The sequence below is a fragment of the Rhea pennata genome, chromosome 8 (genome assembly GCF_028389875.1).
Source record: "Rhea pennata isolate bPtePen1 chromosome 8, bPtePen1.pri, whole genome shotgun sequence".
Taxonomy (NCBI): domain Eukaryota; kingdom Metazoa; phylum Chordata; class Aves; order Rheiformes; family Rheidae; genus Rhea; species Rhea pennata.
Window position 1 is genome coordinate 13,172,088 of NC_084670.1, and position 27,025 is coordinate 13,199,112.

Here is a 27,025-nt window from a genome sequence, read left to right on the forward strand (position 1 = left end):
CTAGTTTGACCGCACACCTATGGCTTAGGAAGCTAAAGACCAAGCCCAGCTGCTATCAGTATAACAAACTGCACAAGTGCAGGATGAGGACTGCCTGCCTACGCAGGAGCTCCCAAGAGAGGCATCTAGCATCATAGCAGAGCCTAGGTTAACTTGGGAGAAATGTGTTGTTGCCAAAAAGACTTACTTTAGAGAGCAGTGTTCAAACAGGACTGTCACCTAGGAAGATGCATGAAATGACCTTACTTGCTTGACTCAGCACTGGGTGGGCATCAGCGGGCCCCCAAGTGGGAAGAGTCCAGGGGAGAGCCATAACAATGCTCAGAGACACAACCTACGCTGCAGGGAAAGGTTAGAGGAACTGGGGTTGTTCCCCATAAAGAGGGGCCAGCTGAGGGGAAGCTGCAGTAACAGTTTTCAAACATGTGAAAGGCTGCTGCACAAAGGAAGGAAATAATTTGTTTTCCATATCCTTGGGGGACAAGACAAGTCACAGTCTTAAATTGCAGGAGACCCCAGTCTCATATTAAGAAAAACCTTTCCCACTGTGAAATGAAACCTGGAGCTTGTTTGGAGGCGCTGGGATATCCCTGCCGATTGGAGGACCCAGACACCAGACATAGAATCAGTAAGGTTGGAAGGGACCTCTGGAAGTCATCTAGTCCAACCCTCAGCGTAGCCCGTATGGGGACTGAACCCACGACCTTGGCATTAGCAGCACCACACTCTAACCAACTGAGCTAAACCTGCCCCTGACAGGATCCCACTGAATCACCACCACAGCAGACTGGCAGAGCCCCAGGTTCCTTTCCACAGGGCCTTCAGTGACACAGAGCCAGCGACCCACCTCCACTTCCCTGTCCAGACCCTGAGTGTCTGTTGTACTACGTTTATTGAACAGAAAGCAGAACTGGCAATCTCCGAAGGGCTGGTGCAGAGCTGGAGGCCATGCATGGCTAGCACCATCCTTTCTTGCACCCCGGGGCTGCCTCATCCCATGCTGGCAGCAATGTTTGCAGCCTCACCAGGACAGTGCTCAGGAGCCGGCACTGAGTCAGACCCTGGGCATACTGAGAGCCTGCAGGGCAGTGAGCTGCCAGGTTTCTGCTTCTATCATCTCTCGCCCCAGAGGATGGGCATTTATGTCCTCATGCATGGGCCAAGTCCCACACACTGCCAGAGGTGTGGGTTGCAGCATCTGCCAGCTCCTAGGAGAGCCCTTCTCCTGCCGTGACTCTGCTGCAAACACCATGCAGGGTGTGCAGCCAGGGTCTTGTCCTTTGGGGATATTCTAGCACATCCCCCAGCTGTGCGGAACCACTGTCATAGGCCAGTGGCATGGCAACGTGGCCAGCACACCTTCGGAGGCAGCTGGGGAGGGGATGGTGCAGTCCTGCTGCATGGAAGGGCACTCTCAGTAAGGGTCACTGGTGTTTGGGGCTCTGATCCAGGGGGGCAGGAAGCCCCTTGTTCCCACAGCATTATCCCAGCAGGCCGGGGGGCCAGGGTTGTCCCTCTGCAGCAGGGCCACAAGCTGGTGTAGCTGGGTGGCCAGCGGCACAGTGCTGGGTGCAGTCTCACGCCTCCTCTGCGGTGGCATCGATCCCTGCGTAGGTGAAGTTCTCAAACAGGGCCATGTTCACGTAGGCCTGTGTGGGAAACCCAAGTCAGGAACAGGCTGCAACAGAGTCCCTGTTCCCATCCCCCATCCTGCACCTAGTGGCACACTCACAGGTGCAGCACCATGGGGTGCAGGGCTGGGAGCCTGCAGAGCTGCTCCCACTTGGTGGGCTTCAGATAGGGATTGGTGTTGGATGCCCCAGAAGCAGGGGGCTGTCCAGGGAGTCCCCCAGCCTTTGGTCCCTGTGCAAGGTGGAAATATTTCTAGCACTCCTTGGAGAGTCAGCAGTGCCCAAAGCCCTCCATGCACAGACCCCATGCCCAGCCCAGGGCGATGCAGGCACCCTGCACCAAGCTGTGCCTCTACGGACACCCACCTTTCTGGCCTCCAGCATGCGGATGAGCTGCATGGAGATCTGGGCAAAGGGTGGACGCTCATAGGGGCGGTCACGCCAGCACTGCCGCATCAGCTCATACCTGGGGGCAGAGACCCATGTGAGATCAGCATGGGGAGCAGAGGGGGGGGGGCACCAAAGCTGTTTATGTGAGAAGGGAAAAAGCAGGTGCAGAGGCAAAGTGTGGAGATAAGTGGCTGGGACATGGGATCCCAGCTCCTCTCCTGGTAATGATGCACAGGCAGACCAGCCAGTGAGAGCCCACGTGGGTGGCGGGGAGCACAGGTGGACACTGCTGTTGTGCCAAACCACAGCCTGGAGGGACTGGCCCAGCTGAGCACAACAGCCCTGCTCTCAGGACTGTGCATCCAGTGAACCCTGACCCGGGCTGGGGCTCTCTGCCCACTTACACCTCATCATCACAGTTGCGCGGCTTCTCCATGCGGTAACCCTGAGGGAGCTTCTCGTAGAGTTCGGCACATGTCATCCCACAGTATGGTGTCCCCCCTGTGGGTGAGAGACATAGATGTGGCTATGACAGGGACAGTTTCCTCATCTCCCAGTGCAGAGCCCCACTGCTGTTGCCTCCCCATCCCTGGAACAGTTCTTGAGTAGCATGGGGTGCCCCAGGCCCCAGCCACCATTCCTCAGGGCTCCCAGGGAGACCCTCCAAGGCTTCAGAAGAAGAGGTCTGCCATATCTGCAGGGACCTAAATGGGCATAGGGGACTAAGAAGAGCCTTACCCAAGCTGACAATCTCCCAGAGCAGGACACCAAATGACCATCTGAAAAGGAAAGAGACCAAGCTATGACACAGAACTGCAAGCTGTGTCCCACTCCTGGGCACGGGCATGAAGCTGGAGGGGTTTGTGGTGGGACTGGGACAGGGCTAGGGCTGAGCTGCAGCCAAGAAGGCAGGCAGGAGCATGTGGGCAGCCAGACATCAGGCAGAGCTGGCAGGGCTGCATTGGCATCACCTTCCGCCCTTGCCAACACCTAGTGCAAAAGCAGCACTGCGCCAACTGCCCTAGGGGCATGGAGTGCCTCAGGGAGGGATGGAGGTGGCCATTTCTGTTCCCTTAACCCATGTGTTGGTGGCTTTGGGACTTACACATCACTCTTGGTGGTATACACACTGTAGTTCAGGGACTCAATAGCCATCCAGCGAACTGGCAAGCGACCCTGTGGAAACAGAGAGTGATCATCAGGGTGGGGGCATACACTGCAGATAGAGGGCAGACTGAGCAGTGCTGGGATCCCTTCCAAAGTCCAAGCAGCAGCAAAGGCTCTGCTCAGCTTCAAGTGGGACAAGAGTGAAGAACAAGCTAAGCCAAGAACCATTCACTAAACCCCAGCTCGAGGCTGCTAGTCCCAGTATGGTGGGTGTTCTCACTGCTAGGGAGAGATCCTGCCCACCAGACCTGTGCAGGCCCCATGGAGATTCCTGCCTCACCATTGTCTTCTTCACATAGACCTCCTCCCCTCTGGAGAGTCCGAAGTCGGCAATCTTGGAGGCCAGATTTTCTCCCACCAAGATATTTCTGGCTGCCAGGTCTCTGTGAATGAACTGAAAGAGGCCACAAGTGAGCCTTTGGTGAGCCACATCAGCTCACCAAAGTCATGGTGCGCTAAAGATGTGAAAGGACAAAATTATTTGGGATGTTTCTGCTCTCCCTGGATCTGCCAGGCATCTGTTCCTGCTCCCAGCAAATCTTTGTCAGCTTCCTGAAACTCCAGGGAGCCTTGTCCTCTCCCTTGATTGTGTAGGGAGCAAGCAGTGGGGAGCTGAGCTGAGAGCTGAGACTTGAAACCAAGACAGAAAGGACCAATGACCAAGAGTCAATTTTCCATCCTGCTGATCCCAGGGGTTTTATGCTCCATGTAGGAGTCACCAGGCCCAGGGTGAAAGGATGCTCTGGGCTCTGGAGGGTTTGGCAGAGAGGAGAGCAGAATATGTGGCTTTGCATGTCCAGGTCCTCACATATGTTCACAGGGAGCCCCAGGCTTCGTCCCTGGGCTGTGAGCAATGCAGACTCTTGCCTGGGGGCGGTGGGCACATACCTGCTTCTCACTCAGGTACTGCATTCCCTTGGCCACATCTGAAGCAAACTGGAGGAGCTGCTGGGAGGTGAGGGTGGATGCAGTCCCATGCTCTTTGGCAAAGGCAGGGTCAGTCTCCAGAACTCTGCTTTTGCGGAGGAAGTCAAGGAGGTTTCCATAGGGGGCATACTCAATAGCGATGTACAGGTAACCTGCATTGAGGAGGAGGAGGCAGAGGTTATCGGATGCTGTCAAGGAAAGAGGAAAGCTCAGCTGGGCAGGGGATAATGTGAGGCCGGACACACCAGCCCAGCCAAAAGAGGGAGGCAGCCCTCACCCTTGTTCTCACAGGCACCGAGCAAGTTGATGATGTTGGGGTGATGGCCCAGTTTGCATAGCACCTCTAGCTCCCCCGCAAAGTCCCGATGGTCATTCTCCGAAGCAAACTCTGGAAGCAAAGCAGGAACACTCTTCAGTCCTACATTAAGGGCCTTCTGGTTGCTCTCCCATGGCCCAGGTCTTGTTCTCTTCAGTCAAGAGTGGTGCTCAGGATGCAGTCTTATAGGGATGAGCTGAGCTTGCAGAAGGAGGGAAGCTCCCTGTCCCCTACCCCATCCTGCACATGCTTCTTCCCCTGCCTTGTACCCCCTACCTCTGAGCTGACTGAAGTACGCTAAACTGGCCAAAAATTCACCCCACAAAAAAAGTGAGTATTTTTGGCTGGCTTGGTGAGTCGACTTCCCTTCCTGTGTGAAGGCTGGCAGGGCAGTGCCTAGGAAGGTCTGGCCTGGCAGCAGGAGCCCTGGCAGTCACCCCTCACAGTGTAACAGGCTGTCAGGTTAGACGATCACCCCAGCTAACCCTCAGGTTTGGCATGGTGATATGAAGCAAAAGGCTTGCACTGTGCCAGTGCTTCCTCAGAGTCTCAGTGGGGACCACAAGCTTACAGACTGCACCATGTGGGTGGCATTCAGGGATGTTAGAGGCTAAGGATATGGACTGCAGCTCTACCAAGCTGTGAGTAGTGCTTCTGGACAGAGACAGGGAAGGTTTGGAGGGAGTGACACTGATACTCTCCGTTTCAGCTACTCTCATTTGGACCCAGGACCAGAGGTTGGAGGCCTGGTTTGGTGCAGACAGGACTTTTGCTATTTCTCAGTGTTTTCTTTGGATGACTGCTGGGGTGAGGAAGGGCAACCAAGACCTCAGATGTCATTCTTAAGACCAAGTCTTGGCCATGACAGAACACTCACCCTTCAGCATCTTGATGGCTGCGTTCATTTTCAGGCCATCCTTTTTGATCATAGCCCTGATGACCTGACCGAAGTTCCCTTCCCCAATCATATCTTCAAACTTGATGTCTTCCCACTCCAAGATAGGGTAGCTGAGGGGCTCAGGCTGTGGCTTGGGCCGGCGTGTCAAGGTCAGGGTCCCTGAGTTGAACTGCAAGATGGTCTCTTCCCCCTGGAAAACAGGGGTGGGTGAGGTTAGAGGCACCAGGCACCCTCTGCCCTTGCGGCAGGCCCAGCAGGGCAGGAGTCATGGGCAAGGATGGGCTCCGCACCCTCTCCGCATGGAAGTGAGGCCTGGCTGCATCCGGACTGGAGGCTACAGAGCGTGACCTGGATCGGGCTGGGACGTGGGGAGCTGGGGACACGGTCCTGGTGGGGCAGGCGGCACTCACCGAACCAGACTGGTACGTAAAGGTGCGGCGCCGGTGGAAAAAATTCTTCTTGATGAGGAAAAGTGCAAGGAGAGCAAAGAGGATGGTGAGGCAGGTGACGGACACAGAGCCGATGATGGCCAAGAGCAGCTGTTGGTCTACTCCTGACTGCTCGGTGCTCTGGCTGCCCAGACTGGGTGGCGCACTCAGTGCTCCTGCCAAAAGAAAGGATCAAGGATCTTGGCCCATGGCTTATCCCCACAGCTGAACTGGCCTGGCAGATAGAGCTGCAGAGATAGGCCAAGCAGTTGCTGCCAAGCTGGGCTTCAGAAATCCCATAGCCCTGTCCCAGCACCCCAGGGTGCTGCTCCCAGGCAGCCACATAGGCACCAACCACAGATGCACCCAGAGTGGCATGGATGTGAAGGTGTTACTGGCCAGGCTCCTGCTGCCAGACCCATTGGTTTCTGGAATTTTGCCCAAGCTCTGCTTCCTCCCTGCTTTCTTCAAGCCATCAGCTCCTCCCTGGTACCAGCTCTGCACTGCTCCTTTAGCCCTTTGCACACTGCGTCACCCTCTGGCCAAGGCATAGTTACTCCATGGGTGCTGTGCTGTCACCATGTCCCCCTTGCCCTGCCCAGGGCTAGGTAGAACCGGATTTCTGAAGAGACCCACAAGTGTTTTAGGCGTGGGCTGTTGCTTCAGAGCAGCTCTTTGAGATTACCTTGAGTGCTCCGGTCTCCCTCTGCCAGCTTAGGCACTGAGCCCAAGCTCCAGAAGAGCCTCATTAGCTACCCTGTCTGTACAGAGGCAGGCAGCAGGCACGGTCGTGTCCGGGGGACCCAGATGGTGCTGGGATCACACAGGCGGGAGTGCCAGCCAAGCAGCTGGATTGGTGCAGGGAGGCCCAGAACTTGTCCAGGTGTGTGCCCTGCTGGGACACCTCACTCACCATCCCCCAGGGTCTTAGCTTTCACAGGCTGGCTCCACTCTCCTGGCACGTGGGAGTTGGCCCGGACACGGAACTGGTAGTTCGTGCTGGCATTGAGGCCCCCGATGGTCTTGGTCGTCTCTGCGCCGCTGTCTGTGTCAATCCACTGGGGTTCACTGGTGCCCCCCACCTGCTGCAGCTCCACTATGTACTTGGTGATGCCCCCATTGGGGTACTCAGGGACCTGCCAGGAGAGCCTGACTGCAGTGTCAGACAGGGACTCTGCGGAGAGTGACCGTGGGGAGGAGGGGCCTGGGACAAGGAGAGGAGAGAGTGTCAGCCCCCAGCTCGGGAGCTGGGGGGCTCTGGGCTCCCGGCGCTTGGCAGACTGGGCAGTGAAGGGAAAGCCAGACCTCTCCACTCACTGCAGACAATAATGGCAACCAAAGACACATCAGCTTCAAAGGTACCTCCGGAGATCCCCTAGTCCATGTTTGTGTGAAGGCAGCAAGAGGCAGACAGGCCACCGCTGCTGTCGAGCTGCTCTCAGGAACCTCTGCAGGAGCTGAATTTATGGCAACCAGGTACCAGAGGCAATGCTCACCTCTCTCAGAGCGGGCAGAGCCACCAGCTCCTTCCTGAAGCAACCGTGCTGTAAACTGAGAGGACTTCTTGTCCATCCCTTGGCTGCCATGCAGAGCAAAGATCATTGCCCCCTTTCTAACAACCCAGCATAGGCTGGATAATTGCTTTCAAACCACCTTTCAGACTTACCTTCCCTGTGTCTACTCTTCAGGAAATATGAGGGCACCCATGTGAGTCATGCTACCTCCCCAGTATCTTGCCTCCAGCAGTGGCCAGAATGGGTTTGTGACTGTGCAACAGTGGGCCAAGACTGCACCCCCAAACACTTTCCCAGCCTCAGGGAAGCTAGATGTCTTTGCATTTAATAGCTTTCATGAGATTTTTCTCTTTTCAGCCCTTCCTCACACAATGTTTTCTAAGCATCTTATAGTTCACACTGCCTCCTCTGAAAGTTCTCCAATCTGTCCACATGCTTGTTAAACCACCTCCCCCACCCTGAATTACAAAAAGCTTTTACAGACACAGAGTACACAAAAAATTACATCTTTCAAGCCTTATATGCAACAGTCCTCCTAACACACACTAGAACAAGACGTGTTTTACTGAAGTCACAAGCCTTATATACTGCTTCCCCCTTATCTACCAGGCCAGTTACCCTGTCAAAAAGGGAAGTCAGACTGATTGGACATGATTTGTTCTTCCTCAGTCCACAATGACTGTGTTCCACCTCCTCGCTATCTCCCAGCTCCATGCAGGTTGACTGTTTGTTGCACTGGAAAGAATGACTACAGATATCTTTCAGTACAAGCCCTAGTGATCATCCAGTGACCATCAGGCATCAGGGTTAAAAAAGCGAAAGGAAATACTTTTTTACACAATGTGTAATTATATCAAGGAACTTGTTGCTACAGGATGTTGTAAAGCCCAGAACTATAGATAGTTCAAACAGGGTTTGGACAAGGACATGGTGGACAGGTCTATTTGTGAGCAACACTCATGATAGCCTAAAGATAATGCAGAGCTTAAGATGTTTCCAAGCTCCTTGGTGCTGCAGGCTGCGAGGCATAGTGAGGAAATGAGGACTCCTTTTGCCGTGTACCTTTATCTGTCCCTAAGCAACACTTCATGCACTATCAAAGATGAGATACAGGAGCTGTTGAATATTTTCAGGGCTTTCCCTTTCTTTGTGGGATATGAGGACAAGACTGCTCTGCTGAACCTCTCTGTGCTTTGGGATAAGTGTTACTGTGCCTTAAGCCCTACCATCCCGGCCTGAGCTGGGGGATGTGCATGTCCCGCGGTGCTTACCTTTGCTGTTTATCATGACCTTGTAGAGGTCGGATGGGGGGCCCAGGCTCGTGCAGTGGTACACCAGCACCTCCAGGCTGTACTCTGTGTTGAACTCCAGATCCGCAATGCGGGCAGACAGCACAGATATGGATGTGATGTTTTTCTCACAGACCAGCCTCCTTGCAGAGTCAAAAAGACGGACGATGAACCCGTGTGCTGGCTCGTGGTTATTTGGCAATTTCCAGTTGACATGAAGTGTATTTTTCTCCTCTATGGACCAACCTTCAATTACAGGCTTAACTGTGGGCTCTGTGAATAAAAACACAGCAAAAACTCATTGCCTGTAAGCCCCTGGTGCTTTGCAGGCCATGAAGGCTTTCAGTCCTTTGACACACTGCTTTCCCTGGCTATATGTAGCCCGTGCTCCCACCGGTGATGCAGGGAAGTTCAGATGAAGGTTACAGTTAGGTTTAGGGAAGTGGGATGCTTACCTATGCATTCAGTCACCATGACAGCTTCGGGCCCCTTGCTGCCCTCCCCACCATCCCCAGGCCGGGTCAGCTGCATCTTGACGACATAGGCAGTCACTGGCCGGAGGTTCATGAGGGTGATGTTCTCGCTGTTGTCGACTGTTGGCCAAGAGGATGTGTCAAAGCAACACCTCCAACCCACACTCTGCCCTGTCATGGGTGTCCTCCTCAGTATCACCCCTGACAGACCCAGGGGCTCCTTGTGAGCAGAACGGAGACCTCTGCCCATGACAGCAAGCTGGAACAACTGAGACCCCACACTGACTCTGCTGGGATCCCACACAAGTATGTAATGCTGCTGCAGGGCTTTAGGAGCCCAGGTGAGCATAGTCTGGTAGGGGATCTCTGTGCAGGCAGCCCAGCGATAAGCCCAGCTGGCCTCCAAGCAGCATCAGTGCCTGCTGGCTCTACCTGCTATTTCAGGATAACCAGTTTCTGGGAGCAATCTGCAAAGATATGTAGGGCTTTTTCTGATCTACCTCGCCTAAAACAGCTGATACAAAAGGGATCCAGACATCAGCTTCTGCAGCACTCCCGGGCCCTGCAAGCTGGGACAGCCATTTCCTCCCACCTAGGCCCTCTCTGTGCCCCCTCAGCCCCTGGGACACATACCCACAATGGATGACCACACTGAGGTGTCGTCCTTGGGCTTGTAGAGCAGCTTGATGGAGACGATGGGTCCATCACCAGAGAAGCAATCCACGGGTGACACCACGAGTTGCCGGCTCTGCTTGGCCAGCAGCCGGGGTGGGGTCAGGGGTGTGGGTGGCACTGGGGGCAAAGGAGGGAACACAGACAGTGGGACCGGGAGCAAAGAGGTGCAGAGCATGGGACTATCCACTATGTCTTGGCTCCCTCCAGCTTTGTCAGGGAAAGGGAAACCCTTGAAGTCTTTTAGCAGCACCCAAACCTGTCTGCTGGCACCATGATACATGATGCTGCCACTGCCCACCAGTGTCCAGCCCAAAGGTAAGGCAGCTGGAGCCTTTCCCCTGGCTGCATGCAGATTGGCATGCCTCACCATGCCATCAGCCACCCCCCAGCCATGTCGTCCCACTCAGGCTGCTGGCCGTCCCTCACCTCTGATGTTGACTTTGACTTTCCGGCTGTCTTGCCCGCCAGTTGTGGAGACTCTGCACTCCCAGAGCCCTGCATCAGCCTTCGTCAAGCTCAGCACCTGGAACTCGCATGTGATCTGCCCTGGCTCAATGATGGCTTTGATCAGCTGCGGGCACAGAGGATGCTGTTAGCCCACAGCATGCCCAGTGAGAGCTTGTGCCCTGCTCTCCATGCCAATGCTGCAGATTTTAACTCATCAGGCCTGAGAGCAGCCAAGATCAGAAGGAAGAAGGGTGCTTTTAGGGGAGGCTGCAATGTGGGATGAGGCCCATTGCCCATGATTTCTGGCGGGGTGAAGAGGCCAGCTTGCTGGGTGAGTGTGGGGGTAACAGGGCAGGGTAGGGGCAGTTTGAAGCGTGCCCATTGAGCAGATGGTACCTTGAGCATGGTGCCATCAGCCTTGCGCATCTCCACGCTGTCACTGGCAGGCAGTGGGTTCCCAGTAGCCACGCAGCTGATTACAGGCTCTGAGCCTAGGTTGAACTCCAGCTCTGAGGCCAGTCTGATGATCTGGGGGAACCGGTCTGGCATAGAGAAAACAGCATTAGAGCAGACTCTGCCCCTTCCCAGGTATATGAGAGGCTCAGATCTTTCCCAAAGAGCTAGTCCCATGCGTCAGACATGGCCACAGATCCAGGTGCCCTGGAGCCCACAGCCCTCGTGCCCTGGGGTCCAGGCTGGGTGCTGAGGTCTAACTGCAGCAGTGCAGGGCCCAGATCGCCAGCCATGTTTCAGGCTGAGCAATGCAGGAACGCAGCTAATTTGGAAGGGCCAGACCAGATTATAGCACTGTTGTTTCCATGGGGCTGGGTAGTATTTCTGCAGGTATGCCTAGGGTGATGTTGGTTACTGATTTGGCTGTCAAGTTTAGCAGCCAGCTGCCCACAGGGTTAACAGCAAGGAAGGAGCTGGAGCTCCATCCTGAGAGCAAGGGACAGGCACCCGCTGTAGCTCTTGTGCCAGGCTAGGCCTGCAGCAACCTCACCTGACTTCTCACAGTACCGTCCGTGCCAACCTGACGGGCACAAGCAGCCACTGAAGCGGTTACAGCTGCCTCCGTTTCGGCAGGCACACGCCAGGGCACAGTCTGGGCCATAGTATCCTGGAGGACAGGCTGAGGGAAGAGGAGAACTCGCAGTTAGCCCCCCAGCAGCAGTGCAGGGTCACAGCTGGTGCAGAGCAGGACCTGCTGTCCAGCCTGCCAGGAGACAGAAACCACGGGCTGTTGGTAATGCACCAGGACTGCTGAGCCAGGAGAGCCTGGTGGTTGGCAGGCAATGGGGAGAGCAGCTACAGAGCGAGTGACATGGTCTCTCCTGTAACCAGAGAGAAACTTTGTCTCCAGAGCTGTCAGTTGGGTGCTATAGGCAGCACCCAGGGCAAGAAAGAGGGGTGAGTATGGGACATAGGTGTCTGTCCTGCATGATGGGGACCGCTCTTCAGCTCAGTTGCAGGGCAGAGTGAGACATAGGGTAGGGAGAGATCTGGCAAGCGGTGATAAAACTAGCTTGATGTAACAGTGGGCAAGAGTGTGAGCAATTTGTATGGGTGCTGCTGTTGCTGGAGAACAGAGCCAGGTCCTGGGGGAAGCCCTGCTCTTCTGCAGACAGAAAGGGTGAGCTTATCTTGTGCTGGACCAGCCAGTTGGATGGCTGTCTCCATCGGGCAGGAGTCGGCAGCTGGATAGCCTATGTTCCAGTACCTTGGTTGCAGCGGGAGCCACTCCACCCAGAAGCACAGGAGCAGCCGTAGGGGTCTGGAAGGCAGAAGCTGAGCCCCCTGCAGCCCTGGGCTCTCTGGCATGTCTCCTGGCAGTTACGGCCAAACTGGCCTTCCTGACAAGCTGAAAAACAAGAATGTTTTTTGCCATCACCAGCTCTTTGCTGGGCTTCCTTCCCAAATATACTCATCCTCCTCCTTGGCCCTGCTTGTGCAGGGATATGCCACCAGCTCAGCATCTCAGGGCTCCACAAAATGGTCCCAAGCCTGCAAGTGGCCCCCACACAAACTCATTGCCCCTGTGTAGTCTTGTCATGCAGAGAAGGGGGATGGCCCCCTTCCTGCTCCAGAAACAGGGGCATCAGGGCTGAGGAGGTGTGTGGAGTTTCTAGCCTGAATGCAGGGGCTTGGCAGAGGACCCCACATATGCGCTGGGCACTGCTTCTACTGCTGGGCCCCTGTGGAGAGGAGGCAGCTGGACACCCTACCTCTCTCACAGCGAGTGCCCATGAAACCGGGAGGGCAGATGCATTCGCCGACATGGTCATGGCAGACACCTCCATTCAGACAGTCAGGACAGTCCTTCTCGCAGGAGGGTCCCCATTTCTTTGCGGCACATGCTGCAGAGAGAGCAGGGATGTCAAACCCACTGACCCCCAGTTTGCTGCCCCTAACTCCTCAGCTTCTCTGTTACTCCGGTCAGGTCCACAGGCTCCTCCATCGCCCATACCTGCACCTACTTCTGCTGCCAAGACCCAGGAGCATGCCAAGACCTGCAGCCCAGTGCTTCCTGTTCTCCTCCGGGGAGCAGCAGCCCACTACACCCCATCACAGCCCTGGCCCGAGGGGCAGTGGAGAAGCATGGCTATCCCTCACCACCTCCAACCCCTCTCACCTCTGACGATCAGTCTGTAGAAGGCGCTCCACAGCGGGCTGTCCCCCATAAACGTGGCGCTGTAGACACCGTTCTCGCTCACACTTACATTGGGGAGCGTCAGCGTGAAGAGATTGCCCCGCACCTCACCCCGGTCTGTGGTCTGGTAGTAGGTACCTGCAAGGAGGCAGAGGGGCTGTGGTGGCCGCTGCAGCATGGGAGCAAGCCTTAGGGCTGGCCCTGTGGCCAGTGTGGCCCACATTGCTGCAGCCCACCATCTCCCCAGGGGGGGTCCCCAAGTCACTTGCCGTTTCTTTTCCACATAACGTCCGTCTCCTTCTTCTTGAGGACCCTGGCGGAGAAGGTGGCTGGCTCAGCAATGTTCACTGACTGCGTGGCCTTCACAGGGAATAGGTGGGCTACAAGAAGGGAGAGCATGCTGAGGGGTGGGGTGGTCAAACACACAGCCAAGGGCAGCACTAGCCCCCTCTACACCAGCCGACCAGACACCCAGCTTGATGCCACGTGGCACCCGCCACACGGGCACCTGCAGCCTTGCTCAGGCTGGGGGCACCCGGTGCTCTCACACAGCACTGTGGCTCATCACCTCAACAAGCCCCATGACATGCGAGTGCCTGGTTAACGTGGCAGCCGCCTAACCAAACACCCATTAACTGCTGTCCATGGCAGGTATTTATCATGCCAAGAAACATCATGAGAAAAGATTCCCAGCACTACAAGTTTTGGAATGATAAACAGCTTTCTCTGCAACACGTGGATTTGCCCTCTCTTCACTGAGGGTGGAAGCAGAGGGCAGGCGACGTTTCTCAGCAGATCATCACCCCAGGCTGCGTCTACGGAGCCGGTGAAGGCAGCAGTGCAGGCAGACAACGGCCATGAGCAGAGGACCTGCGCACTACCTTATCGGCCAGTGGCTGCCCCTGCCTCTACTGGAGCATTCAGCCACAGCACTGCCATAGCTGTCGTTTCCGAATTTCCCAGGCATTCAGGTATGCAGCAGCAATGAGCTCTCATAGCTGTACAGTGAGTCAGCCAGAGCCCTGCTTTGAGCATAAATCAGGCTATAAATATATCAAGGAGAGAGGAACCAGGCCCTGGGTGTGCCAGGACAGACACAAAAAAGGGCACGTTTGGGTTCTGGCAATCGCAGCCTCCCAATGCACCAGATTGCACACGTCGAAACCGGCCATGCTGAGTCAGACCAAAGGCATATCCAGTTCCACGTGGTGTCTCCAGCACTGGCCGGCAGCGAGGAGCAAATGGGGCACACAGCAGAGGCCTGTGGAAAAGCCTAACAGGTTGAGTGTGTCCCAGTAATTCCCCAGAAGAGCCTCCCAGGCTTCAGCAATTTTCACTTGGAAACTTCCTGAGTCAGGTATTAACTTTCTATTTAATATGCCCCAGCTGAGGTTTTTCTTCCATTGATGTTGCAGTTCCACTTAAAATGCATACAAATTTAGCCTGTCCTACCTGCAGCTTGGCATTCCTGAGGTTAAATACCAGCTGCATGAGGAGCCACCTCCTCTCCTTCCTTTTGCAGCTGGCAATTACTGCTTTCATTTATTGGTAGTGGGAGAGAATAAGTGATTGCTTGGCATCCACTTCCAGACACTCAGGATCTCATAGATTTCTGTCATATCCCTCTACAGCCATCTCTTTCCCAACTTGAGTTGCTTCTGTCTGCCTAATAGAACCTCATTCTGATGCTGTCCCACATCTTTCGTCATCACTCTGAACCTTTCTTAGCTCTTACACAGCCTTTCTGAGAGTCAGGATTTTCTGCTGAGGCATTCACCTCAACCTACAGAAACTGCTATTGCAGCCCTGGGGTCTGACCCGTGAGAGTGAGAGCCCAGCACCTTCCAGGTGAAGCAGGGGGTTCCCAAGCACATTGCTTTCCGTTTACCTCCCCCGAGTTTCATCTGCCACTTTATCACCTGCCACTCGCTTTCTGCAGTTCTTCACAGAATTCACCCCTCCTCTTTCTCTCCCTAATTACCTTAGTAACATCAGAAAGCATGGTCACTTTTTCAGTCATTTATGAATGCATTCAGTAGCACAGATCCCTGCAGAGACAGTGTGCGACTCTAGTGATGTCTTCTCTGCGTGGCAAAAACTGCAAATTAACTTCTATTATTGTTTCCTTTATTTTAGTCAGTTACTAATCCATGTAAAGACCTCCCCTGTCACCCTGTGGTTGCTTAATTTCTTTCAAAGAGCCTTTCAAAGGAAATTTTCTTAATGTTTTCTGGGAACATGAGCATGCAGCATCAACCAGATCTCCCACATTATCCTCACTACTGATTCTTTCAAAGAAATCCAGCCACAGGGCATTACCTGCCTTTACAAAGCATCTGATGGTTCTTTCTCAGGGTGTCAGGTGCCTACTAATTCTGCTCTGTATTACAGTTTCTACTGGTTGTCTGGCTGAGATTTATGTTTACAGGTCTGTAATTCTCTACCTTTTAAAACCTTTTTAAAAAAGCTGGCATCATGCTAGCAACTTTGCAGTCATGTCCTCTTCTATCAACACTTTGAGATAAGCTTTCTGACAAGCTCCCCTATAAAGTTAGGTTTTATTGTGGGAAATCTCCCACATTTCTCTATGTTGTACATAGATGCAAATAATAATAATAATAACAATTTCATTTTTCTACAGTGGCCTGTCTGAGAGATTTTCCATCCCTGAGATTTTGAAAAATAATGTATTATCAATTTTAACCCTTTCCTAAATTGCCCCTTACATTCTTTTTGGTCTGTTTTGCATTAAACCTTCCTAAAGTTTAGGATCCTTCCTATTTTCTCTCTTCTTTTTCTTCTTTTTTTTTTTTTTTTTTTTTATTTTTATTTGCACACAACCTTTTGGAAATACCAGCTTGCTTCTAGCAATTTTCCCTACCAGCTGCTTAGTGATTCACATGTACCTTTGTGCTTTCTTAGCCTTTTTATGAGAGGTGACATGCACTTGAACCTCCAAGATGGGTTCTTTACATGGCCCTTATTCCTTCTGCAAACACCTAACTTTTTTAGTTACCTTTTCCTTTGAACAGTCTTCCTCATTTTTAGTTACTTCTCCTTCTCTAAATTAAACAGACCAATGGCAGCTTTTTTGGCTCTTGTTACTCCTGCAGGGGTTTTGAACCCAGGCACATAAGAGAGGGTATCAGCATGCAGCTCGTGGGTCGCAGAATTATGAACCAGGTCCCTTGGGTGATCCAGGGGCCAGCGCAGAGCAGCTCCATCTCTGCAGTCCCAAAGTTCTCGTCTCCCTCCGTGACTTTCATTTGGGACGTACAGGGGCATGAAGCCCCCATCATGCTCCTAGCCCCCGTCATGCTCCTGGCCCCCTGGACCCTTGTGGCCAACGGATGGCTCTACCACAGTACTCTGCCTGTGTTGTCCTGCCAAGACAGGGAAATCCTGCAGAAAGGCATCCTCTGTCACTCACTGATACGATTAGTTTCTAAACCCGATTTGACTTCAGTCCCTCTTTAACATACAGTACTGTTCTTTGAACTTCACAGTGGACTCAGTCTTTCCTATATGCTTTTGTGTCTGGTGTATCCCCCTGACTCTGTTTGTCCTCTGCTGGCGCCTCTTTGGCGCTCTGTTTGTCCAGACTAGTCGTCTCTGTTTCCGATATGACTGCTGCCATTTTCAGGTCAAACTTCTGGCCAAGGACACAGTTCCAGTCACTGCTCTTTGGAGGCTACTTGGACCCCAGAGGCCTGTTCCTTATCGCAATCTTTGTTCCACAGCTTGGAGATATTAGAGGTGCTCAAAACATTATAGTAAAACTATGTTTTACCATAGGAAGGGAATGTGTAGTCCCCCCACATCATTTTCAGCAAAAGGTGGACTGTTTCAACGGAGACTTTCTAAAAAGGATTCAGAAAGCATCCTAAGGCAATTACCTAATACAGAAAATTTCAGTCCTCACAGTCAAAGTTTTGCAGTCTCTAGCACCTGAAAAGGGGAGGTTACAGGAGTAGTGTTGGACAATGTTCAACCTGGACATTACCCCTCCTGTAGCCTAGCCCAGGGCTGCCCTTTAGGCTTACAAGGCATGAAATAGGAGATGAAGCATGAAGGCAAGAGCCCAGCACTCACCATTACCCTTAACTGCCTGCAAGGCCTCGGCAGTACCTCTTGCCATTGCAGGAGGCCACAGAGTCCCACGGCTGCAAGGAGCCTGGCAGCCCTGAGCTTGCCAAAGCACATGTTCTGGATCTGGAGGGCATACCCTTACTCCCGAGGAGACTGAAAGGGGGATGTATCTCCGCACAAGAAACTGCTTTGTCCACCCTCATGCTCTCTGGGAGCCCCAGTACAGCTTGTTCCTTATACCCACTTCAAAGAACCAGTTACGATCACAAATATGCAGGTGAGAGTCCTCACAGTGGCTTTTCTTCCCTGTGACCATGCAGGCTCCTTGGTAGCTGCTACTGTGACATTCCTGTTCACAGGCATGGTGCTGGGCAGAGTCAGCCCCTTTGTGGTCCTCCCGGCACGAGGCTGGACGTGCTACTCTGTGATGGGCTAATCTCCTCCTGGTTAATGATTTCCAAACCTTGCTACCAGAGACACTCTCCTCCAGAGCCATCTGGCTTCCTGTTACTTGGACCTTGGCCTGATCTTGGGCATAATTCCCATCTCACCAGCTAGCTGCCTACAATATGACTGTTGCCCTTCCCTGCAAACCTCCTTGAGGCAGATGCCCCACAACTTTGCTGCAAGACATGAAACACTGCTGGAGTTCAGCCATATTCCTCAATGGAAAATCACAGTCATCTCATATCTTTGGGAGAAAAATGCATACTGCTCATGCCTGGCACTTGAGTGAGACTTGAGCGATACAAGCCCCACTAGTTGTCAATCACATCCCCCATGTCCTGCTTAAGTGCTGTGGCAAGGTGATGATTACTCACTGAGCAAAGGACTGTTGGCCTTCTAGAGCCAGCAGACTCCAAATCTGGCTTCGAAGAGTGAGTCATCACTCCCCCCCCACCCCAGCACCTCCCTCAGTTGCACGAGGACTGCAAAGTTCAGAGGCGAGGAGGAAGAAGCCTGTAACTGCTCAAAAGCGGTCTCTAGCTTGCATGTGAAGGAGCTCCCAGGAGGACATGCCAGCACCCTAGCAGCCCCCAGCCCACTCACCATTATGGCTGTTGTGCACATAGACCACCTGAGCCTGCTCTGTTGGTGTGCGTCCCAAGCAGTAGAGGATCCCCACCAGGTCGGGCATGGAGAAGCCCCTGGCCTGGACATAATTGCTGCGGTTGCGGTAGTTCTGGAAGCCTGTCTTGGGGTGTGTCATCACAATCTTGTTGTCCCTCTCGATCTGCAGGTAACTCACATCACGTTCACCCATGACACAGGAGAGGAAGAAGTCAGAGTGGGACAGGCTCTGCACATTGGCAATTAGGGTGATGTCCAGGATGGCCCCTAGGGTGGGGAGCACAAGGATGTGTCACAAGCTGCAGCCTGGTCCTTGCAGGCCGGACAAGAGCATCGGCCATCCCAGCCCTGCACCAGCATCAGTCACCTTGACAGACCCTACAAACCAGAGGTAAACCCCTTCTTCCCAGGCCTTTTTGCCCGCTGCACCGCTCAGGAGCTGTGCTGAGACAGAGCCTCATTCTCTCTTACCAGGTCAATACAGAGACCATTTGGACAGCAGGGTGGGGATTTCTACTCTGTTTTGGGGGAACTCCCACCTTAATGCCCCAGGGGCACCCTCATGCGCCCAGCATGCAGCCCAAGCAGGATAGGAGGTCCTGGGACTCCTCTTCCCACTGGCCTTTTCTCCTGTGAGCTGGTCATGCAGTTAGCCCTGTGGCAGGGGAGAGGCGGGTGGGAGAGGGTATCTAAGCCCTGAGGTTTGATCCCCTCACTGTCAGGCTCTGAGAAGATATCCAAATTCCCTTTCACAAAGGGATGCTTCCTTCCTCCCAGCCCATCCCTACACACAAGCAGCCCTGAAGAGGGCAAACCCTGCCCCATCCCAACCCCTAGCACTGTTGAGTGCCCTCTATTCTCTAGTCCCATAAAGCCTTTTTGAGGAAGGGACTGATTCCCCAGGAGCAGAAGGGAAGAGGGAGAAGAATTTACCTGTCAGCGATGGGAGGAGAAATAGAAGATAAACCTGGAGTCCCATGTCCTTGAAATGTGTCCTGAATCTGGCACGGGTCAGAGAATCCCAGACATACCCCAGAAGCAAGAGAAGGAACCAGAGGGCTGCTGCTCCCTATCCACTTCCCGTGAGGGGTGGTTCAGGACCCTTGCTTTCTGTCCGCAGCTCCCATCTTGCCTTCTCACTGCTGCCCAAGCTCTGGAGGAGCCGGGACGCTGTTCTGGTGTTCATATTGCAGGCACAGTGAGGAAGAGGCTCCCCATTCCCTGCCTGAGGACAGTGCTGTGCTCAGTGCCCTGTTCAGCTTCTGCCAGGATCTCAGCCAGCCCCAGGGATCGGCACAGGCGGCCCAGGCGGTGATGGGAAGAGAGCAGCACAAGCAGGACTCTGTGGTGAAGAAGCCACTGAGGCCTGTTCCCCAGCTGTTGATCTGTCGGTGAGCAGGCACTCCCTTCCCAAAGGAATCACAGCTGCATATTCAAGGCACCTAGAGCCATGCTGACTCCTCCAGCCTGGCACGGAGGCGTCTCAGCCCCCTTCCTCACCCGCAAGGAGATCTCACGCTGGACCCCATTTGCACGGCAGCATTCTCGGGCCCTCAGCACACTTCTGACGCCTGTCGGGACTGCTGGTACGAGAGAAGCGCTGGGGAACCGGGGGGACCGATGGCTGTGGGAAGAGCTCTCTTGAGCAAGGCTCGGCAAGGGAAAGGAAGGAGGCCAAGGGGCCGCGACTGGCGGCGGTGGAATGAAATCCTGTTTCCCATGCAGCGTTTCCTGCTCTCCACCCATTGTTCTGACATGGCCCTGACTCCCGGAGACAGGAGTGCCTCGCCGTGCGGCGGGAGCTGCCTCACAGAGCCCATTCCCCGGAGAGTGGCAGGCAGAGATGCTCAGTCCTTACCTGTTTCCTAACACTGCCCATCCAGGAAGCCCCTGAAGCCTTGGCCTCCTCCCGCTATGAGCCAGGCTACCAAGACACGAATCCACCTGGATAATACAAGAAGGGGCCCAGAGCCTACAGAAACCAACACTGGCACTGTGACACTGCAGCACTGATTTAGAATGATTCAGAGCCTGAGGAAATGGAAAAAAGGTCCAGAGATGAGCTACAAGTGCCGAAAGATCGGGAAAAGACTCCTCACAGCAGCAAGATTGCAGAGGCCGTCTGTGAGCAGCTCATAAAGCACATTGACTGGCATGGCAATTCAGAGCTGGTACAGAGACAGGCTTAACCATGAAGGCTCAGAGCATCCAGGCTACAGCTCTATCCAGAGACTCTTTGCATGTCTGTAGACTAATGTCCTGGACTGCAGTTCTCAGTGCTCAAACTCAGCTGGAATCAGTGAAAGTTTTCTGTTCACAAGCCCTGAAGAAAGAAAGCTTTATCAGGGCTGGGCCCGTAACAAGAGGATGACACTGTCCCCCAGTCCCTGCAGCACAGGGAAGAGGCCAGCAGTGATGAGCACACTCTCACAAGGGCAGTTCTGAGTCTGCTTGGAGCTTCTCTGAGAGGCTTAAAATTTGCTTTAGGTCCTAACTCATTCCTGATTGCTACCTTAAACAGTGAAGGGACAACCCCTCTCTGTCACGTCCCATTGGTAGTAGAAATGTTACCAAGTGGTACAAGAAACTCCTAACACTTCTCCCATCCATGTCCTTCCCTTGCCACCTTCTCCTACATTTCCATGTGACTGCACAGAGGGCTCACCATATCAGATTTTGACAGCACAATATATATGGCAGATACACAGAACTCCACCAACCCCTGCGAGATCCCACCTTGCTACGCAGCTCGGGAACACTGCTGGTAGGAAGGGTAGAAGAGAGGCCAGCTCACAGGTTCAGGGTAGTACACCTCACCCTTGCAGCTCTGTCAGGATCTACAAGGAGTGAAGAAAGATCCTGCTGAGGTCTGTTCAATAGCTATTTTGGAGAAATCTGGGTGATGGGCTCCTTGCAGCATTCTCTCCCTCCGAGCCTACTTTCAAGGGATCTCTTGGGGGCACCTGAGCAACTTAAGCATCCAGACTGACCAGCAGGGAAAGGCATATTGCACATGGGACACACACCTCCATCTATGTCCCCAAGAACGTTTAGGACCTTGGCCTCCTGGAGAGAAGCGTGGGGAATGGGTAGGGGCAGTAGTGCACACCAGGAGCAAGCAATTACCCAGCTTTGGACTTGTCCTGGGCTGGGTCCACACCTGTGGGAGATTGCACAGGGGCACACACCCCATTGCAACAATGGCTTCCCCTTGATGGAGGAATCAGCCAAATCATGCCCAGAAGTGGTGTCTGGAATAACACAGGGAAGAGATCCCAAAGCTGCTCTATCATCTGCAGAGGCCATCTGCGAGGCAGCTGTCTCTTGCTCTCTGAGCAAGAGCTAGAGTATTCGCAACATGAGACAAAGCCTGAACAAGAGTGGGGGAGCTGCCCATGGAGAACAAAACCCTCTGCATCGCAGTAAACATGTCTGGGAGGAAGCTAAAAGCAGCAAAAAGCCCAGCTTTCCTTGACTTCTTTCCAGCCCGTCTCTCCCTTTCCTGTTTCACAAATGGTCTGTCCTTGGGCTATACTCAGGAACCTCCAAGGCCCACAGGCAGCATCCTAGTGCATGTGGCATGCTCTGCCGCAACGTGGGCCCCGGCTTGTTGCACACCGTGCACAGCCCACCACGCGCAAGCACACACGTGGCTGCTGCTCAACAAGGCTTGCAGGACTGCTGTGCTGCCATGTGGACACACATGCCTTCCCAAATTGTACTGGGCTTTCCAGTGAGACAAGGGTGACCTCAAAGAGGGCTTTGTGTGCCTGGAATTAACCTGACATATTAAAGCATTCCTGAGGAAATCGCCATAATCTTCACCTACTAAACTTCATACTGTTTCACAAACAGTGCCCTGAAGTGTTCCCATGTGAAAACCAGGACTGCTGGGGAACGAGCCTTATGTTTTGGTGTGTCCAGAGCCCATGCAGTATCCGGTCAAAAATCTAAAGAACACATGGACAGGAAAGGGAAATCCATTCATTGTTTCCGACTATTTACAGTGCACTCTGGGGACGTACAGTGCCCCTGAAGAGTGTAGAGTGATTAGAGCAGACAGAGATTCTGCCACACCGTTGCCGACTCCTCGCCCTGATGCAGGCTGCTCCCACACCCTCCCATGAACACAAACACTGCAGCCAGCCCAAGATAGAAGAGATGGAGAGACTCCAAAAAGGATGGACACTGGATTGTAGCTGCCCACATTTGTCTGGAAGACTAATAATGTTGCTTTTCTGGTGGAATTACTTGGGTGGGCATATGTAGGCAAAAGGCTCCATATTTGGGGACCCACAGAGCACTTGAGGCTCAACTATGATTTAAATAATCAGTACGTTTCCGGAAGTGAGGATATCAGTGAGATGGACACGCATAGGCTAGGCAAATGAAACCTGCTCCTCTTATAAACTGCGTTCTCCTGTCCCTCCGCATTCCTGTGAACTGCCACGTCTTTGTTTGCCTGTGAAATCCGAAAGTCATTTGCAAGTTCTTTGGGTCAGGGACTCATCCATACATTCAGTACAGCTGCAGGAAGGTGGATAGATACATGAATACATAAATAAATGGCTTCTTTCCCCCATCCCATTGTTCACTGACTGTAGAGGTCACTCATACTTGGTACTATAATTACCATTGCGCTATCTTGTCCTTACACATACTGCAGCTAGATAAATAATGAGAGAGTAAGCTCACATTCTGCAATCACTTGACTATGCAGCAGTACTAATAAAACAATAATTTATGATGTGTATTGTAAAGTCTTGTCCAACACAAAAAATCACTTTGATGAAGGGATTATCTACATAGCACAAACAAGCGTTATGGAAAGGTTTTGCAAACGTGGGCCATGCAGTATGTTCATCCAAAGAGCAAAGCATGGCTGTCATTTACTGCAGGAAATGGAATGAGGGCATTGCTTTGATCTTTTAGGGAATTGGATACATTTAGCCATCAGTTGTCCATACCAGGTCCAGAAAATCTAAGGGATACATCAAGGGATCAGACATAGCCTGATTTGTCCTGTTGCTTTTTTTCTAGAAACACCTAGATAAGAGGTTTCTATTTGTGCAAATCCCTCGAGGGGTAGGAAACTTCTCTTAGGGTCCAGGGGGAGACTCAGTCAGGATCCCACGGCTCTAATTTAACCTGATATTCCCCTGGAAAAGAAACCAGTGAGCCTGGGTTAGCTATGCTCAGCTGAAGCAGCCCACCACACTCATTCTCCTCGCAACCAATATGGAAAGCTCCGTTTATCCAACCCATAGCACAAATCTCACACCTGAATGCTTTTTCTGTGGAATTAACAGAACAAAACTTTCTTTTTTTTTTCCTTGAATCATGATGAATTAAAAGCATTAGTGACAAAAATACTCCTTTTCAGTGTCATTTACACATCCAAGGTACCACATGCCAGAAACCATAATGCCCCGACACATTTCCTGACAGGAAATGCAAACACCCTGCTAAGTCACCTACAGGATGCCTCAGCAACACTTTCTAGTCTTGCTTCTCTGGCTATTTGTTCAGTTTTATGTTCATGGTGCCATTCTCGTACAACAGGAACCAGGTCCACAGATATATACGGAAACACGCCCTCGGGGAGGCTGATGATGATGATTAAGAGCAATTGCTCCCGCTGCTTTAGGCTTGTGCAGGTCTCTGGGACACAGGCCAGGGAGGGCCCTGCAACATGGTGCCGCCGGGCTCGGAGCACCCGAGAAGAGTCGGCCGCTTGCCAGCACATCGTGGGCAGGCGTCCGCTCCGCGGGTCCGGCGTCGCCGGCCCGCCCGGCTGCCTTGGCAGAGCATTTCGGGAACAGGGCGGATAAGGCCAGCAGCGGCAGGAGCGGGCAGGGTGCCTGCGTCCGCGTTCGTCGCACGTTTGCAGGAGCGAGGACGAGCTGGGAAACACTTTTCCCAAGGAAAGGGTGGAGCCCTGCGGCTGCGGAGGAGCCCCTTGGCAGCCGGGGGGAAGTGGGGCCTCCCTGCCCCGGCCGCCGGGCTGGAAACTGCAGAAACGAGGATTTGTTGTTAGCAGGCGGCTTCCTGCCGCTGCTGGGCAGGAGCAGCACTGCGGCAACCCGGGGGCAGGGCGCTGCCAGCACCCTTGGGTGCCTGGGGGGCCCCCGCACCGCCCGAGGCTGCTGCGTGCGTATCCAGTACTCCTGCCTCTCCGGAGGGCTCTGGGGTGCCAGGAGGCTCTTGCTGGTGTCCTGATGGTGTGAGACCGGCCCTGGCATCGTTCAGCGCTGGCCCTGCCTTCCCACCTCGCGCCGGACATGTGGGATCCGGCCAGCTCCGGTGTCCTTCGGCTCTTCCCCTCTCCTCCGCCCCCAGTGAGCCCGGCCATGGGAGCACATCCAGCCAAGCCGTGTGCCAGCAATGGCAGCTCCTGGAGCCAAGCCCTTCCCTTGAAATAATGTCTCTGAATCTCACCGACTCCATGGGACAGTTGCCTGGTTTGTGGAGGCTCTGGGCTGGGGGTGCCCAGTCCCCCAGGATCTCCATGGGAGCCCCGGAAGCTGCTCCGAGAGAAAACGCTTTTATTAGTGTCTCATCCATGCCAGAAAGCCAGCTCCCCGGGGCCATGGCCGCGTGCAGGCACCTGCCAGCTTGCTGCATTTTTTAACACGCACCTTTCGGCCTGAAACACAGTGAAACTCTAATTTCCCTATCAGTCACTTGACTGCGGCCTCAGGCCCTGCTCCTTCGGCCGAGCCTTGGGGCTGCGGGCGCCCGGCGCGCGCCGCCCCGGGGCCGGGCCGCCGAGGCGGTTAATGTGTAACCGGCGCCGCCGCCTTCCCCCCCGCGGCGCTGGGCTCCGCGCGCGGCCCCGCGAGGCAGCGCCCGGGCCCGGCTCCCGGCTGAGCGGCGGCTCCCTCCGGCCGAGGCGGTGGAGGCCGTGGGGCGGGCGGGCCTCGGCGCCGCGCTGGCTGCCTCCACGCTGCGGTGAGCTGAGCCGATCCTGCCCGGCCGGCCGGCCCGCGCTGCCGGCCTCCCGCGCCCGGCCCTGCAGCCTGTTTTTCTGCCGTGCAGCTTCCTGGAGCCCAATGGCTCCTGCCTGCATCCTCGGCGTCTGCAGCCTCCTCTGGAGCTGGGCGGCCGTGGCGGGACACCCTTGCAGCGTCGACAGCCAGGTAGGGGGCAAAGGAGGCTCTGCGGCGCGCGGGAGCGGCTGGGCTGAGGCAGGGCAGCCCCCGGCACCGGTGCCCCCGGTGCAGCTCCTTCTCTGTACGACCTGGGGCATGATCCAGCGGAAGGAGCCCCCTAAGAAAGCAGAGTTACTGGTGGACACCGGGCACGGAGAGGGTTCCTCCTACTCCACCTCCTACCCCAGGAACCTTCCAGTGTCCCCAGCGCTGCTGCCGATGACCTGGCCACGGGCAGGGGGTGCTGCACTGAAAGCGGCGGTGAAGCACGTCCCCGAGGTGCTCACAGCCAAAAATCCGGTCAAGGAAAGTAGGCAGTGTGCCAGGGCCTGGGTATCGGGGGCCCCTCGGCCCTTCGCTCGTGCCCAGTGATCCTGCAACAGAAGCCAGGGTCAGGATGACCCTGGGGGTCCGGATCTGTATGCGCTGAACTGGGAAAATGAAATACAGCTGTAACCATCATGAGGGGGGAAGAAGGAGAAGGCTGAAAGTGCCAGGAGGCCTTGGAGGAACAGCAGGAGTCAGGAGTCAGCCTGCTGCAGGCAGGAGTGAGAAGGGGATGGGAGAAGGCTGCCGTGTGTGGGAGGCCTTACAGCACTTACCGCTGAGCTCTCCGATATGCCCCGAAAAGGTTTAACAGGGAGGTTGTTCTCCCAGCTTCCCGCAGCCTCACACGTGGGGGTGTTGGCGTTTGGGACAGGCCCAGTGCGGGGCCGCCCTGCCAGAGCCTCACTACTCCCCAGCCCTCGGCCGCCCAGGTTTATCCTCTTCTGTAGCGAGCAATGCTCGATAGGAGAGCCGCGCTGAGCAGAGGATGAGGAGAGGTGATCATATGATTGGCAAGGAAAAGGAAATGACGGCTAGCTAGAAAGCAGCCAGACCTGGGAATCCAGCGCAGCGCTGCTGGATACGTTACTGCTACGTTAATAGCAAGGTCAGAGCCAACGTATGACATCGAGCAATGGCCCGTGATTGTTCAAACTGTTAAACTGCTACCTGTTAAACGGCCACCCTGGTTCTGGGGGGCAAAAAATTTCTCCATTTGTATGGATCCATGCACAGCCATGCACTACTCGCCTTTTGGGATAGAGACTGGTCCCCGGTCTCTTTTATTTACTAGTATGGACGCAGCCAGCATGTATTAAGTCACTGCCATTCTCAGTGTATCTTCAGAAACATGCAAAGGGCTGGAAGCTGTGAATGCAACATTCCTGTACGTGCCCTCAGGGAGCAGCTCTTAACAGGGGCTGCAAATCTTCAGGAGACAGGGAAGCCGGAAACAGCGCAAAGGACAAGTGAAAAAGAGCAGAGTTCACCGCAGGAGTGACTCAGGGTGTGTAGGGGGTTGATACGTGGGGACATGTCATCATGGGAATCATAGCCTCATAAATCTTGCCCTGCATGTGCAAGCAGAAGAGGTAACTGTTCCTCCTTTCCAGGGTCCGCATTGTAAGTCCCAGTGGAGTTTCCATTTCTCCTGAACGTATACAAGATCCCTTAGAAAAGTCAGTGAGGTGTTATGACTGTGCTGGATGCCCTTTTGCTGTCAGTTAACCATTCCTGCTACCACGCGGCTAGCAAATTAGAAACCATTGGTGAGCAGAGGAGTGGCTTGGGCTGAACCAGCAGGACCCAAGTGGTGGAAGGGGAAACCTTTCATACCTCAGCCAGGCCACTGTCTCTGCAACTCTGCTGTGGCAAATGGCCTGCACGAAGTGGCACAAAGTCTCTTCTCTTTTCCACTTCTCATTTTTTTTAAAAAAATTTCAATGCAACTAATGGCTCAGCAAAACCAAGTTTTGCTTGGTGAGCTGCAATAGGCTGTGCCCATCTGTAAGTGTAGGATGAGATGTGGGAGTAAGGAGCCTGGCTAGCTGCTTTCTAGAGGAAGCTACCTAAAGCCAATCCA

The 27,025-nt window shown here is 54.1% G+C and overlaps 1 protein-coding gene across 3 annotated transcripts; it reads right to left on the reverse strand.

Moving 5' to 3' along the window:
- Positions 1-873: 873 nt before the first annotated feature.
- On the reverse strand, positions 874-19,640 carry TIE1 (tyrosine kinase with immunoglobulin like and EGF like domains 1). Of its 3 annotated transcripts, none has more exons than XM_062580931.1 (23): positions 18,899-19,639; positions 17,945-18,232; positions 13,075-13,185; positions 12,788-12,943; positions 12,381-12,512; positions 11,876-12,016; positions 11,159-11,287; positions 10,552-10,697; positions 10,135-10,279; positions 9,667-9,825; positions 9,016-9,153; positions 8,543-8,833; positions 6,671-6,961; positions 5,740-5,933; positions 5,309-5,519; positions 4,393-4,503; positions 4,077-4,267; positions 3,469-3,582; positions 3,127-3,197; positions 2,760-2,800; positions 2,426-2,522; positions 1,998-2,097; positions 874-1,649 (listed from the first exon to the last, which is right to left on the reverse strand). In XM_062580931.1, exons 1-23 carry the CDS (start codon positions 18,942-18,944, stop codon positions 1,578-1,580), a joined length of 3,375 nt encoding a protein of 1,124 aa, XP_062436915.1. In that variant the 5' UTR covers positions 18,945-19,639; the 3' UTR covers positions 874-1,577. The 3 variants fall into 3 exon arrangements, with proteins under 3 accessions (XP_062436915.1, XP_062436913.1, XP_062436916.1); XM_062580929.1 differs by having other exon boundaries at positions 5,620-5,933; XM_062580932.1 differs by lacking the exon at positions 6,671-6,961 and having other exon boundaries at positions 5,620-5,933; positions 18,899-19,640.
- Positions 19,641-27,025: the final 7,385 nt, after the last annotated feature.